The sequence below is a fragment of the Argiope bruennichi genome, chromosome 8 (genome assembly GCF_947563725.1).
Source record: "Argiope bruennichi chromosome 8, qqArgBrue1.1, whole genome shotgun sequence".
Classification (NCBI taxonomy): Eukaryota; Metazoa; Arthropoda; class Arachnida; order Araneae; family Araneidae; genus Argiope; species Argiope bruennichi.
Genome location: NC_079158.1, coordinates 34,626,519 through 34,642,880, shown reverse-complemented (window position 1 = coordinate 34,642,880; position 16,362 = coordinate 34,626,519). Strand labels below are relative to the sequence as shown.

General features: G+C 29.6%; 1 protein-coding gene across 2 annotated transcripts in view; it reads right to left on the bottom strand.

Moving 5' to 3' along the window:
* LOC129981538 (cell adhesion molecule Dscam2-like) overlaps positions 1-16,362 on the bottom strand; it is an 833,489-nt gene that overhangs the window by 31,571 nt on the left and 785,556 nt on the right. For both annotated transcript variants that reach the window (XM_056092410.1, XM_056092411.1), the window contains exons 19-22: positions 11,728-11,874; positions 9,645-9,803; positions 7,368-7,507; positions 5,158-5,311 (exon numbers count right to left, since the gene is read on the bottom strand). In XM_056092410.1, coding sequence (XP_055948385.1) covers positions 5,158-5,311; positions 7,368-7,507; positions 9,645-9,803; positions 11,728-11,874 — 600 coding nt within the window. The remainder of the gene's footprint in view (positions 1-5,157; positions 5,312-7,367; positions 7,508-9,644; positions 9,804-11,727; positions 11,875-16,362) is intronic.

Sequence of the window (16,362 nt, the reverse complement as noted above, 5' to 3'; positions counted from 1 at the left end):
AATTCTGAAATTGATTTGTAAAAATTTTTTATTTACATTTTAGCTTATTATTAAAGTGTCAAATTCAATAAGGAATAAATTTTGATCTCTACTTTTCCATTAGATATGAGAACCAAGCACTCTTTTGTAATATTAGCTCAATGAACAATTTAAAGAATTATTAACCAGTATTGGATGGTACAATAAATAATATTATAATCTAAATTTATATATTCATTGAAAACTCTGCTTGTACATGAAAAGTTTGGTAAAAAAGTTTAAACCAGCTAATTTTAATTTATGTATATATTTATTCTGTTAAACACTATTCATGTGTTTTCATCATAAACATAGCTGCCAGACGGTAGGTCTCCGAGTTGAAGGTTAAAAGTTCCAAGTTCGAAACTCGGTTTTACCTAAAATCACCGTGTAAGCAGGCTTTGTGTACTTTAAATCCTTTAATATCAAATGTCTTCACTTTGTTGTAGCCCGGAATTTTAGGAGTTGTCGGGACAAGTATCAACTTTGTTATCTAAAACGATTTGAAACAGCAAGATCTGTTTCAAATCGTTTAGATATTTATTATTATTATTTCTAGACGAGAAGTAAATATAACTACTCTAACTTTCCTGTAATCGCAAGCAAATAGTTGAAAAATATTAAAAACAATTATACTTCATAAAAACATGATTCTTAATAAATTGATCAAGTTTCAAGTTAGATTATTATTGATCAGATTCATTTTTAAATTCAACAAATTGCACATCTTTTTTTAAAATTTACTATTACAATTATATATCCAAATCGCAAAAAAATATTGAATTAAAAGTTCAACTGGAAACTAATCAAAGTTAAAGAAGATTATTTTTTTGTGATTTATTATATCATCAAAAAGTTACGCTCATTCATTCATGTTTATTATCAGAGTTATTGAATTCGGTTATAAAACTTCCTACTTTAACTAATTCAGGAAAGAAATCCAATACTTAAAATACGAAATGAGTAAAATAATAGATAATTTGATGCCACATAATTAGTCCTTTTATTATTTTCATTAAATATGAATGTTTTTCCAGACGTAAAATAAAAAAAATAAAAGCATTCTTCTTCTTCTGCCGTCTGAAACTTAATTATTCCTCATGGATTTAAATATATTATGTTTTTACATTTTTGAAATAGTATATGAAGGAAATTTAATCATTTCTATATTAATAGACTATTTTCTTTAATTTTGTCCAAACCAATAAACCATTAGCTCAAGTAAAACTTGAATATGCTATAATCAGATTGAGAGTTTCTAAGAATTAATTTTATTGCGATTTTGTTCTGGAAAAGATTTTTAAATATGGAAGAAAGGGATTCTAGACATCTGGTAAATTTAAGGGCAAGGCTAGAGTATCAATCGGAAATATTAAATATACGAAAGGGTGTCCCAAAATTAACGCAAGATTTGAATGTGCAACCTTAACCCTTTTAAAATCCATTTGACAGCTGAGAGTTTAAGGTTAGTAAAAAATAGAGCGTTACATGACAGATCAACGTGTTAACGCAAGATTTGAATTAAATAAATAAAAAAACAACGACTTAGGTTTTATTCTTTAAAGTTATATTTTTTTTAATCGTAAAGCACACAGGATAGGGTTATGTATGGAATAACACATAGGGCAAATGGCCTCCACGACATTGCTGGCACATACGCATTCTTTTGTCGACATTTTCCATGGTCATTTTGCATAAATGTGGCTGAATTTCGTTGATGCAGCGTTGAATTTACACCTTCAACGCACGTGTACTTGTGGCATAGATATTTGATTTCAAATAACTCCCTAAAAAGAAATCCAGTGGTGTTAAATCACGCGATCTAGGAGACCAGTTCTTAAATCTTCGAAGTGTGGCCACCAGACGTTCATTATTTTTGAAATATTGTTCAACAATGAACACGCGTTGTTCTATCGTGTAACGCTCCATTTTTACTAACCCTAAACTATCAGCTGTCAAATAATATTTTAATAGGTTTGCCAACACTTTACTGCACTGGTGGTGGCAAATTCAAATCTTGCGTAATTTTTGGGATACCCTTTAGAATGTAAGGTCAGAAATGGTACATAAATGTGGTATTACAGTGGCGAGTCTACATTTGCACTTTCAGGTATGTTTAATACTCAAAGTCCTCGCCATGCCAAACTATACTATAACTATATTTAACGATTTAATGGGACCTTATATTCTATCTAGTCATTTGAAAGGCTACATATCCGGTGTCTCTCTAAAGCCATGTTGTCACATTGAATGGCATTTTTTTCTGGCATAAATCTGTTAATATCTTTCGTGTTCACGTAACTATCTATATTGCTCAAAATCTACAAGAGAATGAAGATTTGTTCTAGCAGATCTCGGAAGCAATGGTTTATTTTAATCCCTTTATTCATTAAAGTACGATTTCTTCTCATACATTCTATTCAAAAATTTTATTTTAGGTATTTTTACCTTCCTTCTCCAATTATGTAATTGGAATGAACCAGTTTAATTCAATATGACGATTCTCGCCAAATTAACACATCAAGCTAATACGAAGTGCAGCTGAAATTTTCCACCGCAACATATTTTTTAAATTTTTAAAGCATATTTTTAAATTTTTCCATACTCCCACAAATATTGAATGGCTAGGTTTTCACCTTCGAATGTTAAAAAACATATTTAATCTTTCAAGTATGTGTTATTTTGCATTTTTAAAAATATTATTTTAAGAAGCAAGTCATTTATTTTTTATATTTTAAGCTAATCTGCCAAATATGAAAAAAGCTTTTCAAAATATTTCACTTAAGATATTTTGTTCTACTCAAAATAGAACTACAGAATCTTTTGAAAAAGATGAATGAAAAATGATGCTCGAATGAAAAATTTTACAAATTCGAAATAAGCAAAAATTTTTTTTATGAATTAAGTGGCAAAATACTTCATCCGATATTTAATTACAATATTATATATACAGAAGCCACTATTACATTCTACATTGCACGTACATTATCTTCAATCTACTTGTAATATAATTTTTAGTCAAATTAATACTTTTAATACTTTAATAATAATTTAAATTAAAGACGAATTCAATTTTCATTACTTTACTCAAAGTATTATATTTTCCATATTTTAGTTAGAAATATTTCAAAGGAAAATACTTGATTAAAAGTCATTCTAATACACTATCTCAATTTAGGTAAAGTAATAATTTTTACACCCAGAGAAAATTCTATAATTTATAAAGTTAATAAGATTTGAAAATTCTAAAAAAATCAAATTGAGTTACAATCAAAATTAATTTTTATATTAGTGCAAAATAAAAAAAAAGGGAAACAGTAAGAATATCTATTGTGTAATAGAGATAATAAAATTGCCAATTATATTTATGAAGTTAGTATTTTCCTTTTAAAAATCTGGAATTGTACAAGGAAAGATACATCTTTGTTTGAAGTTCTTTTTCTGTCCGAAGATCACACTACTGTTTTTTTAAAAAAAAATGACAAACTTAAAACAACAACAACAACTAAATAGCATTAATAAATCACATAAAAATTTATTTGTACCAATCTATTTGATAAACGTGTTTTTATACCTTACATTTATTAAACAATTTTGAACCATGACATGAGATATTAGGGCAACATATATTTAAATGCTCTGACCATACTATATCAATTTGAGAGTTCATGAATCTCAACATGTTTTACATGCATTCATTTTTAATTATAAAGCTGGAACAATTTTACCAAAATTGGAATTTTGGATTAGAACTCAAAAATACAATAACGAATCAAACATGCGTTATACTTATATGTAGGTTAATGTATCTTAAGCAACGCACCCATACACTATAAACTCTAAATCAAGATTGCCATCAGGTCATTTCCTATAAACATCTTTGAACGTAAGAGAGAACTTTGGATTTCTAAGGATTGGCAGTCAATACCAACATGCGGCATAAAAATGCTGTTATTTTAAAGTGAACGCTTCAAAAATAAATGTAAAATAATGTGTCTGAAATCTAAAATAAATATGGGTAAAGCAGTCTCGATCTTTCGAATCAAAATATGAAGAATGTACAAAAATATTGCTCCAAAACAGTATCGAGATCATTTTTTAGTTTTAAAAAGCTATTGAAAATATTGCACAAAATTTCCTTCAAATACAAATCTTAGGCTGTGCTTGAAAATAATTTAACAGATTGGGATTTCAGGAAGATAGATGAGTAAAAAGTTTGAGAAGCAATCGAACATTTTTTGAAATAGACAATGCCTAAAAAAAATTGATAAAAATTGATAAACATTATAGTGATTTTACGCCTTAGATTAGATTACCGAACAATATTATACTTCTTGCTGGATAATTTAAATAATAAAATAAAAAGAAAAAAAAAACCTCAACTACAGAAAAATGAAATTCTTTTTCACCAAGGTACTGCGCCACAGCTCTTACTTTTGTAGTTGTTATTGCGCAAAGATTAATATTACCGAGTTATTCTGCTTTTCCCTTTTCTTTCAGTTCGGATTTTTCATATTACTACTCGTTCACAAACACGAAAAAAAAATGGCTGGTAGAAAAATATCGCTTAAAGGATAAAATTGCCTAAATAAATTGTTACTTTGAAGGTTAGAGAAATAGTACTATGTAGATGGGTAAAAAAATTGCTTGAGGTAAAGTAAAAACATACGAAGTGTATAAACCTCAAAGGAGACTTTGATGAAAGATATAGTTTTCTTGAAATTTTTTAAAAACTTTTTGCATAAAATTATCAAGCACCCTATTAGAATATACATATTCCACGATTGTACGCGAGCTTATATGAAAAAGCTGAGTTTAAAAACAGTGGCAATTAGAAGCAGCATTCCTCGGAAAAATGCTGTGATCTTTTGAAAAGAACGCCGCATGTAGTTTTATAATTCTAAAAGAGCCGAGAAAAGTTTTCAAAAGAATTCTAAAAATACTCCATGAAATTATTCCGACGTCTTTTATGTTTATTTTCAATCTTCAAGTTCCTCCAAGACAGCTGTATCTACTTCCATCGGTCAGACTGAAAGCTTCTCCTTTTGAGCCACTCACTCTCAAGAAATGAACTTTCTTTCCCTCGCGGCTAAAACAAATTCGTTCACAAGGACGTGTCCTATTGAAAGGGATACTCACTGGTATCTGAAGTGGTTTGGGAGAGGACCCTTGTGCCTTCACTTTCCCCGGCTGAAGTGGAAGACGTCACCCAGAATTCGTACCTCTTGGATCTTTCCAGACGGAGGGCTTCGTAGTAATGCTGGGAAGGGGACAAGGTGTGCTTCTTTGTTTCCTGGCAGAGAAAAACGTATGCATATGTTAAATAAGAGCCAATCAGGCTTTCGTGTAACCATGCATTTATCAAAAAATAGAATATCCTTATTTTTGTTTAAGAAAAACCCATATCCATTTGATGTTAATCACAAACGTAGAATGATGATACGCTTATAAGAAAATGATAGTGTAGGAAATACCCAATTGTAATTTATTATCATGCGAGAACATGATGTTGTTTTGGTTTGGGCACAAGGGCACCGACAGAAAATTGACGATTTATCGCTTTTGAGGCATCCATTTTTCGCTTTTAGGGTTATTAGATAATGATTAGAAATATAACATTTGGCGACTTATCGCCAACAAAAAGTTACACTTGGCACGAATGACAGCCATGTACCCGATTCTCTTTTCCGGCTAATAATATGATTATATATACTATAATTTTTTTTTTAAATTTTCAATTTTTCTAGCTGGCAAAAAAAGTTTTGAAGCTCAAACGATTTTGAGATGGGGGAAAAAACAATCCATCGCTTTTCTAAAAGCTGACGTTTGTGCAATACAATAGTCACGTGATCATTGCAAACCGGTCGTAATCTGATGGTAACGTGATTGTTTAAAACCGGTTTAAACTGTTTTTCACGAAAAAAAAATTCTGGCCTCAAGAAAAAAAAATTTAGAACTTTATTGATTCTGAGATGATTAAAAACTATCGCTTTTCTAATTGTTGGTGATTGCGAAATATGAGTCATGTGAGAGCATGATGTTTTTCTGTCGGATTGATATCACGGGACTTAAAAAATTTACTCACATAATAACCTGAAATATTAAAAGTTTCAATAAATATATTATATAGAAAAGCAATTAGAAAGCAAATATATTTTATGTAGCCATGTTTGCCATATTTGTTAATATTTAAATTTATTTTTCTAATTTATCTGTTTGTAGAAGGATTTATGCTTAGCAAAAAGCAAATATTTGTACAAAACACAATTTAATCCTTGGTTTATTTAAATATATAGATTTTAGATGCTTGTAGTATAAGAAATGTTTTTATTTTTATTTTAATAAAAACAAACAAACAGCAACAACAAGAAAAAAATGGAGGAAAAAATAAGTGAGAGTAGGCTTTTAGTTTTTATATTTCAGAGGCAGTGGCAAAATTTTCCCTTTCCCATGGAGGTATTGATACTCCAGGTAATATCCTTTAATAAGAACAGAAATGGTAAATATTTATTTATATTTACCATAAAATAACATTTTATAAAAGAAAAACATAATTAAAAATACATCTTTTCATAAAGTATGCCCATATATTAGTAGGAGAGTTACTTGCATTTTATAAGTCGTATCGTAAACTTTGAAAGATATGCGATTTTTTTCTTTCATTGCATAAAAAAAACCCGGGCTATTAAAAATATATCTTGAATTCCATCGGTTAAAGTTTAAGAATAATTTTCTTAAACAAATTTATAATAATATTTACTATATCTATTTATACCGGTTCAAGTAATCATAGTTCCACACTTTCTTTAACCAGTTAACTGTTTTTGACTAGTATACTCGTCATGGGAAAAGTACAACGTTTTGCTTTATGACGAGTTTATTCGTCAGGAGTAATAAGTAGTGACAATTTGCAGTTTGAATTACAATTTTTGTAAAAAGTCAAACATATTCGTAAATTTCAAGATGTTTGAAATATTGTGAGGACAAGTCGAAATCAAAGGAACAAATAAAATATTATTATGCGTTGTACCATGCTTTGTTCAATACCATTCTCTAATAGCAAATTAAAATAATAGATTAATTTTTTTATGTTTCTTTTCGTACGTATACAAAAAATGTATGTTAATTTGAATAAATAAATAAATGTGATTATTGAATTAAAAAAAGTCATTTCATTACAACATAATTTCATACTGTACAATTTCATAATTCTGTGTTTGACTAGTGTAGTCGTCATCTCTAAATTTTTATGACACAATTTAGATACGCATTTTCCAAAGAGCTCGAAACAGTTAGCTGGTTAAAGATGAGCAAAACATTACTAGAATATAAAATTCATTTTCACATACCTGTCTGCCATTGGTAGTGGTCCTTTGATACAGGGTATACTGTTGAAGTATACCATTTGGCTGTGCAGGTGGTTGCCAGCTAAGAAGAATAGCATCTGGTAACATTGGCAATGCTTTGATATCTGCAGGAGGACTTGGCACTGAAATGATTCATATTGTAAGATTAGGCATTGCAAATAATCTGATACAGTGTTTAATGCATTATAGGAAAATAAAATATCTTTTTCCAGTTATAAAAACAATGTAGATTATTTAAAAAACAATGTAGAATCGTAATTCCCTAATGAAATTTTATCTAGAGGAATTTTTGTGTACTTTTGTGAAATAGTTTTGAAGGATATGAAAGAAAAGAAATACTATTTGCTTTTCCGACTCAGATACGCCTTTATTTCCAAGTAATATACACACATTATGAAGCAAGAATACATTGGAGTGTATCATGCATATGCTAATTTGTCTTTATAAGTTGATGAGAATTATAAAAGCATACACAGTATACACAGGTAGCGCATCCTGTTGCACAATATTATACAATATAGTGCGATATTATATTATATCATTTGATCTTCAACATTATTATACAATATTGCGAATATTGTTTAATATAATACAATCTTGTACAATATCTATGTGCTACTAGGGTATATTTACTACGTTCTCCAAGTTGGTTTGTCTGAAATCTTTATTAAAAGCGGAGTTTACGTCATATACCGACTTTCAAATAGGAGAAAAGCTGCGATATTCCATAAAAAAAAGAAATAGTATTCATCAATTACGCTTCTGTCAGTACCATCAAAATTCACCACGTATATGTGGATTAGAAACCACCTGTTCTCTCTTCCCTGATGAACAGAGTATTTTTATTTCGTCAAGATATGTCTTACAAAAATGGTAAAACCAATCATGTGAATCCTTAAAATTGCAACTTCTTGCAATCTCATGCTTAATCTTCCTTTTTCGGAAATGATCATTCATTCAGAACTTGGATGATTTCAGCACCCATGAGAATCAGTTGAATTTTTTTTTCTAAGACCATCCGTGGCATAGGTCATTCAACTAGACACAGGATGTTTAAATGGGCTAATATATCCCTTGTAGTCCTCTTCTCTCTCTTTTTTTTAATCAGAATGTAAAACACGTATTATATCTCGCTTTTCTGATAATTCGTCAATTTTCATGTCAATGATAAAGACATTCCAATTAGCCTACAGTATGTTCTTGCACAGAGTGCCCAATGAAGTGTCCTTCTTCCCCACATAAACTAATGAACAGCGAAAATAATTGTCACAAACTTGGTGCCTAGCTGTAGCAGTTGGCCACAACAAATCCTGTCGATACTGCTACTTTCAGTGGTGGCGGGGTGGTCGGCTGTACGCAAGAAGAAGAAGGTGCCTAGCTGTAGTAAAGTGACCATGCGCTATACGATGAGATCGGTTATAGCGCTAACTAGTGTTAAATAACTGAGTTAGTATTTATATATCAAAAACGGTTCAAGATACAGAAAAAAAGTCAGTTGTAAAATTGAAGAGCGTCTTCGATTTGATATGAAAATAAATTTAGAGCGCAACAACCCTAACAATGAAATATGTAGAAGCGCATTTATTTGGGCTGAATTTCCCAAATTCTTATATCATAAAATTTTCAGAATTAAACAATTATGAGTTGTCAGTATGTACGTTTATTTTCGGGATTTGGGATACTTTACACTATTATTGTGACATCGCCTTTTGTAGATAATTATTGCGTCACAAAATCACAGACAGATGTGTAAATGCTGATTTGTTACGTGCTTTTTACACGTTTTGTTCTTACCATTAATGCCCTCAAGGTGTCTTTTCGCTCTAAATCAAAGACATACTACAAATTTGTGAACATTTTGGTTAGCCAGGCGCAAATGAAAAGCCGTCAAATAATTTAGACCTTCACCAAAAAAGTTTGTGGCATTAGGTTCGTATGCAAGTTGACCCAAGTCTTGGCGACGTTTTTTTTTTTGATTAAATCAATTTAACTTATTTGGCAACTTTACGCTAGAACCTATCTAAATGATCCACCACCCTTATCATGTACCGTTTTTGAAATAGAAGCACTCAATAATTCTGTTGTTTACTTCTAATGGCGTTACAACTTATCTTATTGAGTAGCGCATGATTCACTCTCAGATACCAAATGTCAATTTTTGTCACCGTTTTCAGTTTAATGTGGGACTTTGGACCATGGAAAATACCAAAAATAAAGGAAACTCTTCGATTAATAAATCAAACGAAAACTTTTATGTACCGTCTTCCATTGTTCTGCAATGAATTGGTTCACTTAATACGCCATCTCCTCGTCCTGTGAAGGCCAAAACACTGATGCTATAGTTGGTGTACTTTTCAAGGTTTTTCAAAAGGGTCTCCTTTTCGGGAGCATTCACCAGAACTTCCAGATCCTCAATTTCTGAAAAATATGGAAAAAATATAATTACTGGAAGCTCAATCACTCACTGATTAAAAAATTTTCAGATCAAAAAATCTGTGTCCACAAATCGGTTTAAACTAAAGTTTTTTCAAGAACAAACATACATGTAAAAAATAGTGACGCAGCTGTTCTGTACAGCTGTTGTTGTATGAAAAGAAAAACTTTTAAGCAGCTTAAAAGATTAAAGCGAATTATTTTGTTGAAATAATAAAAAGAAGCAATGCTGATGTAAAATTTTCTAATACAAATATTCAGAGAATTTTAAAATAATAAAAAGTTGTATTTTTATAAATAGCAATCTAATTTCCAATTATTTCTGAAATAATGAATTATTTTTGATTGCTTTTTTATTTATTAGAAACTACATGAATTTTAATGTCTTTCTTTTGATTTGAGAGAAAAAAATACTAACAATTCCAGAATGCTTTCAACTGCATAAAGAAACACGCTTAACATCTTATATTTTTCTTTGCCGTTTATAATTTTCTTTAAAAGTACGTAAACCCCTTTATCTAGATACTTATCTTTTTATTTACAAAAAAAAAAAGTTTTCAGAGAATATATGCAAATCAGAGCTTAGAGATTTAAAATTATTTTCGTACGAAATTTGATTTATTCTAAATCCCACTATCATGATCTCAAATTTATTAATATTATTAAATACAATCAATTGAGCTTGAATGAATAACGAATCGAAACAATACAAACTAAGTAAATCTCTGAAGCCAATGAAATTCTGATTTTTTTATTTGCAAGAATTTGTCATTATAGCGAATTTAGCGAATTAAAACCATTATTTTGGCATTAAAAATGCCAGTATCTCCACTAATAATAAAGATGAATGTATGTGTATTGGCACTCAAAAGGCCAGGTGATTTGACCTTCAGCTATAATATGTGTATTGTATATGTATATGTATATATACATATACAATGGTGGGTGAAAATATACACATTGAAGAGATTTAAAGAAATTAATTAAAATTTTAGTTGGTTAAAAATTCACCTGAATGATGCCATTTTTCATTGATAATTTATAAAAATTATATCTCGCAAAAATAAATTTCACATCGCTTGAAAAATTTTAAATTATGCCAATTTGATAATCTCAAAATTTTTGCCTGAAATTTATCAAATTAAAAAAAAAATTGTAAGATTTTTAACAATAGTTTACATTACTGTTTTGAAATTTATACCGTCTGAAATTTTCTCTGTTTAGTCAAATATTTAATGGCGTAATTTTGTTCCTTTGTTAAATGCTAAAAAAAGAAGTGCTCTATTTAATTCTTATGTACTTTACAAGATGAATGAAAAATGGATACTTCAAAGTTTAAAAAATAGATGTTTATGGGACTGCTAAACAATTGTGACAATTAAAATAACACAATTTAAATACTTGAAAACATAGTGGAATCCTCGATGTGAAAAGATATTTAAACAATTTAACTGGAATTAAATGTAACCAATATTCCTTGCGAGTGAACTGGTTAAAAAGCGACTAATCATTAATACTTAAAATGACAATTATTCTAATAGCTTTTTGAGGAAAAAAATTAACTAATTTTTAAAACCTGATGAATAAGTCACTATTGAAATAATACAAGAAGAAATTTCAACCAGTCATATTTTTTTAAAACTTGTCTTAAATGTCTAAAAGCCACCTCTCGGATAACAACAGAGATTTGTCAGTTACGATCGCGAGCAAAAATATTGTTAATAATTAACTAAAAAAACAAAATTAGTTTTGGATCAGGAAATAAGAGAACATTTTAGAACAAAATAGCACGGACTAATTTAAGATAAAAAGGGAATTAATTAGGAATTAAATTAAACTAAAGATATATAATTATAAAAAAAACTTTAAGACTTTAAAAAGTTAAAATGAAGGAGAGTCTTTAACACACCATGCCAGTCATCGACCGATCTGTAGAAAACTTTGTATCCTTTCAAGACACCGTGAACGGCTGATGCAGGGGGTGACTGCCACGTCACCTTGATTGTTTGTGAAGTTAGAGCCATGCAGTCGACTTGCTGAGGAGGAACGCTGGGCACTAAAAAAACAATCGGTTTGAAATGTTAAAAAAAAAATTATCTTACTTTTTTTGATAAACAGTTCTTCATTTGTTAATACGTTTTCAAAACCAGTAACATAAATAAATATAAAATACTGATACTGGAAATCTGATACTGATCAGGAAATACTGATTCATTCAAAAGTCTAGTATTTTAAATTTAGCCCGAGGAAACCGATAATCTTCGTTCTGTTGTTGTTGTTGTTGTTGTTGCTAATCTCCATGGCCTGACTTAGTCAGACCAAATCCAAAAATCTGTTGGCAAGAAGAAAATCGAAAACGAGGAAGGAAGAAGAATAAATTTCTCCCCAAAAAAGTCCTAAACAGTCTAGAATATGTTCAGCATAGGCCCGATGTTGGCAGCATTAATTCGGGCAGATTTTTTCTCCCTGGGAAAAGAAAAGACATTTAAGGTGGTCACTGGCAAGGCACGACAGGCAAGTGTTGGTTTTTCTATCACAAGGAAGAATTAAGGATTGGTCCGGCTTATTGGCCCTATACCAATCATGAGTAGGGGGTACCAACCAATTCTTCTTATTTAGGAATTTCGCCTGAGAGAACAGTTCTAAGTATGTGAGCTCAGCAGAAGATGGAGTTGCTAGGCTGCTTCCTTTCTTTGCAAGTCTGTCTGCTATTTCGTTACCAAGTAGATCCACATGAGATGGGATCCACTGGAAATGAATATCATGTTGGAGTGAAATCAGCTTCAACTTCTGATGAATGGACAGACTTTATTTAATTTGGCCCTAGTTGCTAAAGTAGTTAGACCGTTGATGTTATACTGCAAAATTTTCAATATCTTTAGAGAAAAAGGAGACTGTGGCTTGCTTATCAGACGAGGCCCTCTACCTAAATCTCGAACGCGTCCCTGATTTGACCCCGCGATGGACGATGCAGCATTGAGATCGTTTGTCAACCGATTCATGGGGAGGGAAGTGCAGCTTCTGTGAGTTCTCATATAGATGAGTACATCACCTGAGAGGAAGAAAAGTACAAAATGGAGAACAAATGGAGGGAATATAATATGATTGTAATAATTGCAACTATTTTGACGAAACCTATCTAAATAAACAAGTCAAATATCTTGTGATTTTTGCTTCATATCTATTACCTCGCAATGGATTAATAATAACACAAGAAGATCGATAACATTATTAGTACAAGATATTATACGATATATTAATGATATTGTCCGATATTCGGAATGTTGGACAATATCATGATAATATTGTTGTGTATTTGTGATAGTTAGGATGGGAAAAGATCATTTTTTAGAATAATAAATTAACACCTTAAGTGTTTTGCTTTTTTTATTAACTAATTGCCCGAGATCTTTCGTTTCTTGAATGTGTCGTTTTACTGACTCATTTTCGAATCTCTAGAATTCCTGAAGTATGTGAAATTTTTGTATCGAATTATAACTTTTTGAATTATTCAATATCAGCTACTAAATGTAAGAAGTGGTCATTCGATGTTTGTATGACGCTAGGACACGACGGCTAAGGAGTTAATTTTTACTTTCCATTATCTTATTTTTTTATGTAAAAATACTAATTATAAAAGAATGAAAATGGATGCAGTATTCACGATTTTTCTGTCCTATTTGCAATAGTAATTAGCATTTTGGTACTATATATGAAATCCAACGCACTTGGAAATAGATGAAGAAAGTGCTTATAAGGATCTAGATCTTGACTATGGGGATTGTGTAATTTGAATTCTGGTACTTTTTAAATGGAGTATAAATATGCATGGGTATAGTATCATTACATAAATAAGTTATCAGATCCTACATTTCTGGCTAGTTTCATTCGATATTTTTGATTAAGGTCTGCAGAGTTCAATTACATGTTGGCAAATAACGGCTGTATACTCAAGACGGATTAAAAATGCTGCAAGATACATGTATACACGATTTGAATGTCATATCTATCTCAAAACGAATAGTTGTATCCATTGGAGAAAAATATATTTCTTTGAGTATTTATCTGTTTTAATCTAGTTGCAATGCCAAATTAACTCAAAGACTTGCTTCCATTAAAATTTGAAGTTCTTTTTGTCTGAAAATACAACAAAGTCGTCAAGGTCAATTTATTGTAACTGTGCATAACGGCACAGTTACAGTCAATAGATATTGAAGTATTCCACTGATTGTAAAGAAACTGGGAAATGAAATTTGTTTATGCGTTGATTTAACATTTTTACAGACGAAACTTCAGGCAATTACGTGGCTTTATTGCATTGATGAATTTATTCTACATTCTTAGAAACATTTTATTCATTTTTTTAAATATTTCCTCTCATACATTTGGTAATTTAATAGTTCAAGTATAAATAGTATCTAATTTTGATATTAAATTTCTATTGACGATATACAGACGAAACAAAGGTAAAAATGTTACACAATTATTTTTACACAGGAATTTTATAAAAATAAAAACTTTAGAAAATGAGATAAATAATGAGCTAACATATAATCAATGAATAAAAGCTATTAGGAAAAGTAACAATTTAAAAAGAACATTCAGTCACAGTGTTTGCTTTTGTTAGTAACTAAAATACACAAAAAGTTCCTATATTGGAAGTCATTCTCGAATTATAAACTATAAGTATAGAATAAAGGAGAGATTAAAAAGCCATTACTTTAAAAAGTCGATAGAGTAACGCAAGCAAGATGAATGAAAGTTTCATTTTATTGATATGAAAGAAGTTAAAAATAGATTTGTAACATCGCCCAAGGCTGAAACTTTTATTCGTGCTTTGGTGGAATTATTTTTGGAATTTAATATATTACTTGATCTCAGCATTATATTAGCCTTTTCGTACATATTCATAAAAGCAATATATTTAAGAAAAGAAAATTACAATATAATATTCGAACGAAATGGAATCTTAATGTTTTCAATTTTTTTTTTCATTTCGTTTCAGCAAGGTGAAGTGTTTTGAAAACTTACTTTCTATGTTCTAAATGGCGGCTATTAAATATGGCATTAAGGATTAATGAATGAAGGCAGGTACCGTAAGAAGATAAGCTTCTATTTGTATAATGGATTAAGATAAAACTTTTTAATTTAGATTTTAAGATAACTAAGACAGTTATTTTTAGTTGTTAATACTTTAAAACTTCTTTTTAAAAAGTTCTTTAGGTTATGAATTATACAAATAAAAAAGATCACGTATTCTGAAGTATTGATTACTTTAATTTTTCCATTTCTGCACAACCCTTTTGCATACATTTCGGTAAGTTTAATTTCAAACTGATCCTTTAATCAATTTTCTGAGCTTATTAGTAATATTAAATAATGTATTCTTGAAATACACCGAAATTTGAAATAAAAACAAAATTTTATTCTTCTGCGAGAGTAACAGACCAAGTTATGAAAGTTTAAATATCTCTATTTCAAACCATTTTAGACCGTTTCAATAGCTTCTTCGATGAAGGTATAAGAAATTCATTGATTTGCCTAAAATAATGAACATGCTATATATGTATGTATTTTTTAGCATACATTTATTATTAGTAGGCTCGTTTATATTTATGAAAATAGAATTCCTTAAATTTTGTAATCGACTTTTATTAGTTTCTAGTTATAGCAGAGTTTTGAATTTTTACATGGTTATGTGCTCCCTGTAAAAACCTATTTTATCATTTGCAGAATTTAACTATCAATTAATCGATTAATTTTAGATAAATTTTGATTCCTCACAAGTGGCGCCATCTAGTTGAGAATAAAAGAAAACGATTTCCCTCTATTTATAACGATGGATACTGAAATATATTATAGTCTAAAAGGTAGAAAATACTAATAAAAATTGAAAAATTCATTTTTATAAGCGAACTAAAAACAAATTTTTTAAATAAAATATTTGAAAATCAAACCAAAAATCATAAATGAATGAGGTATCGAAAATAATACGATTATGGAAGTATGATATGGATAATTTTTGTTTCATTTTAGATACATTTTGATTCCTTAAACGAGGCGCCATCTAGTTGAAAATAAAACAAAAGGATTTTACAATATCTGTAACGACGAACAAAGAAATATGTTATAGTCTAAAGGATAGAAAATACCAATACAAAATTGAAGAAGTCATTTTTGTAAGCGAACTAAAAAGAAGTTTCCGAAATAAAATGTTTAGAGGTCAAAACAAAAACGGTAAAAGAATGAAGAATCGAAAATAATACGATTAAGGATTTATAAGAAAATTGTGTCTGAGAGAAATTCAAAATACTCATAAAAAGTGAAAATATATCATAAAAGTTATTAAATTTCTATATTTTAATTAATTTTATCAGCGTCTTAATTTTTACCAGTTTTGCTTTAGTCATCAATTTTTTGATTAAAAATGCTATTTTCTACATTTTAGCTCACTATAATAATGTGTTTATTATTTCTTTTATTGCCACTTCATATTTGTCGGGAGTTTTAAAATCGTTTGACATAGATGCTAACTTTCTGACAC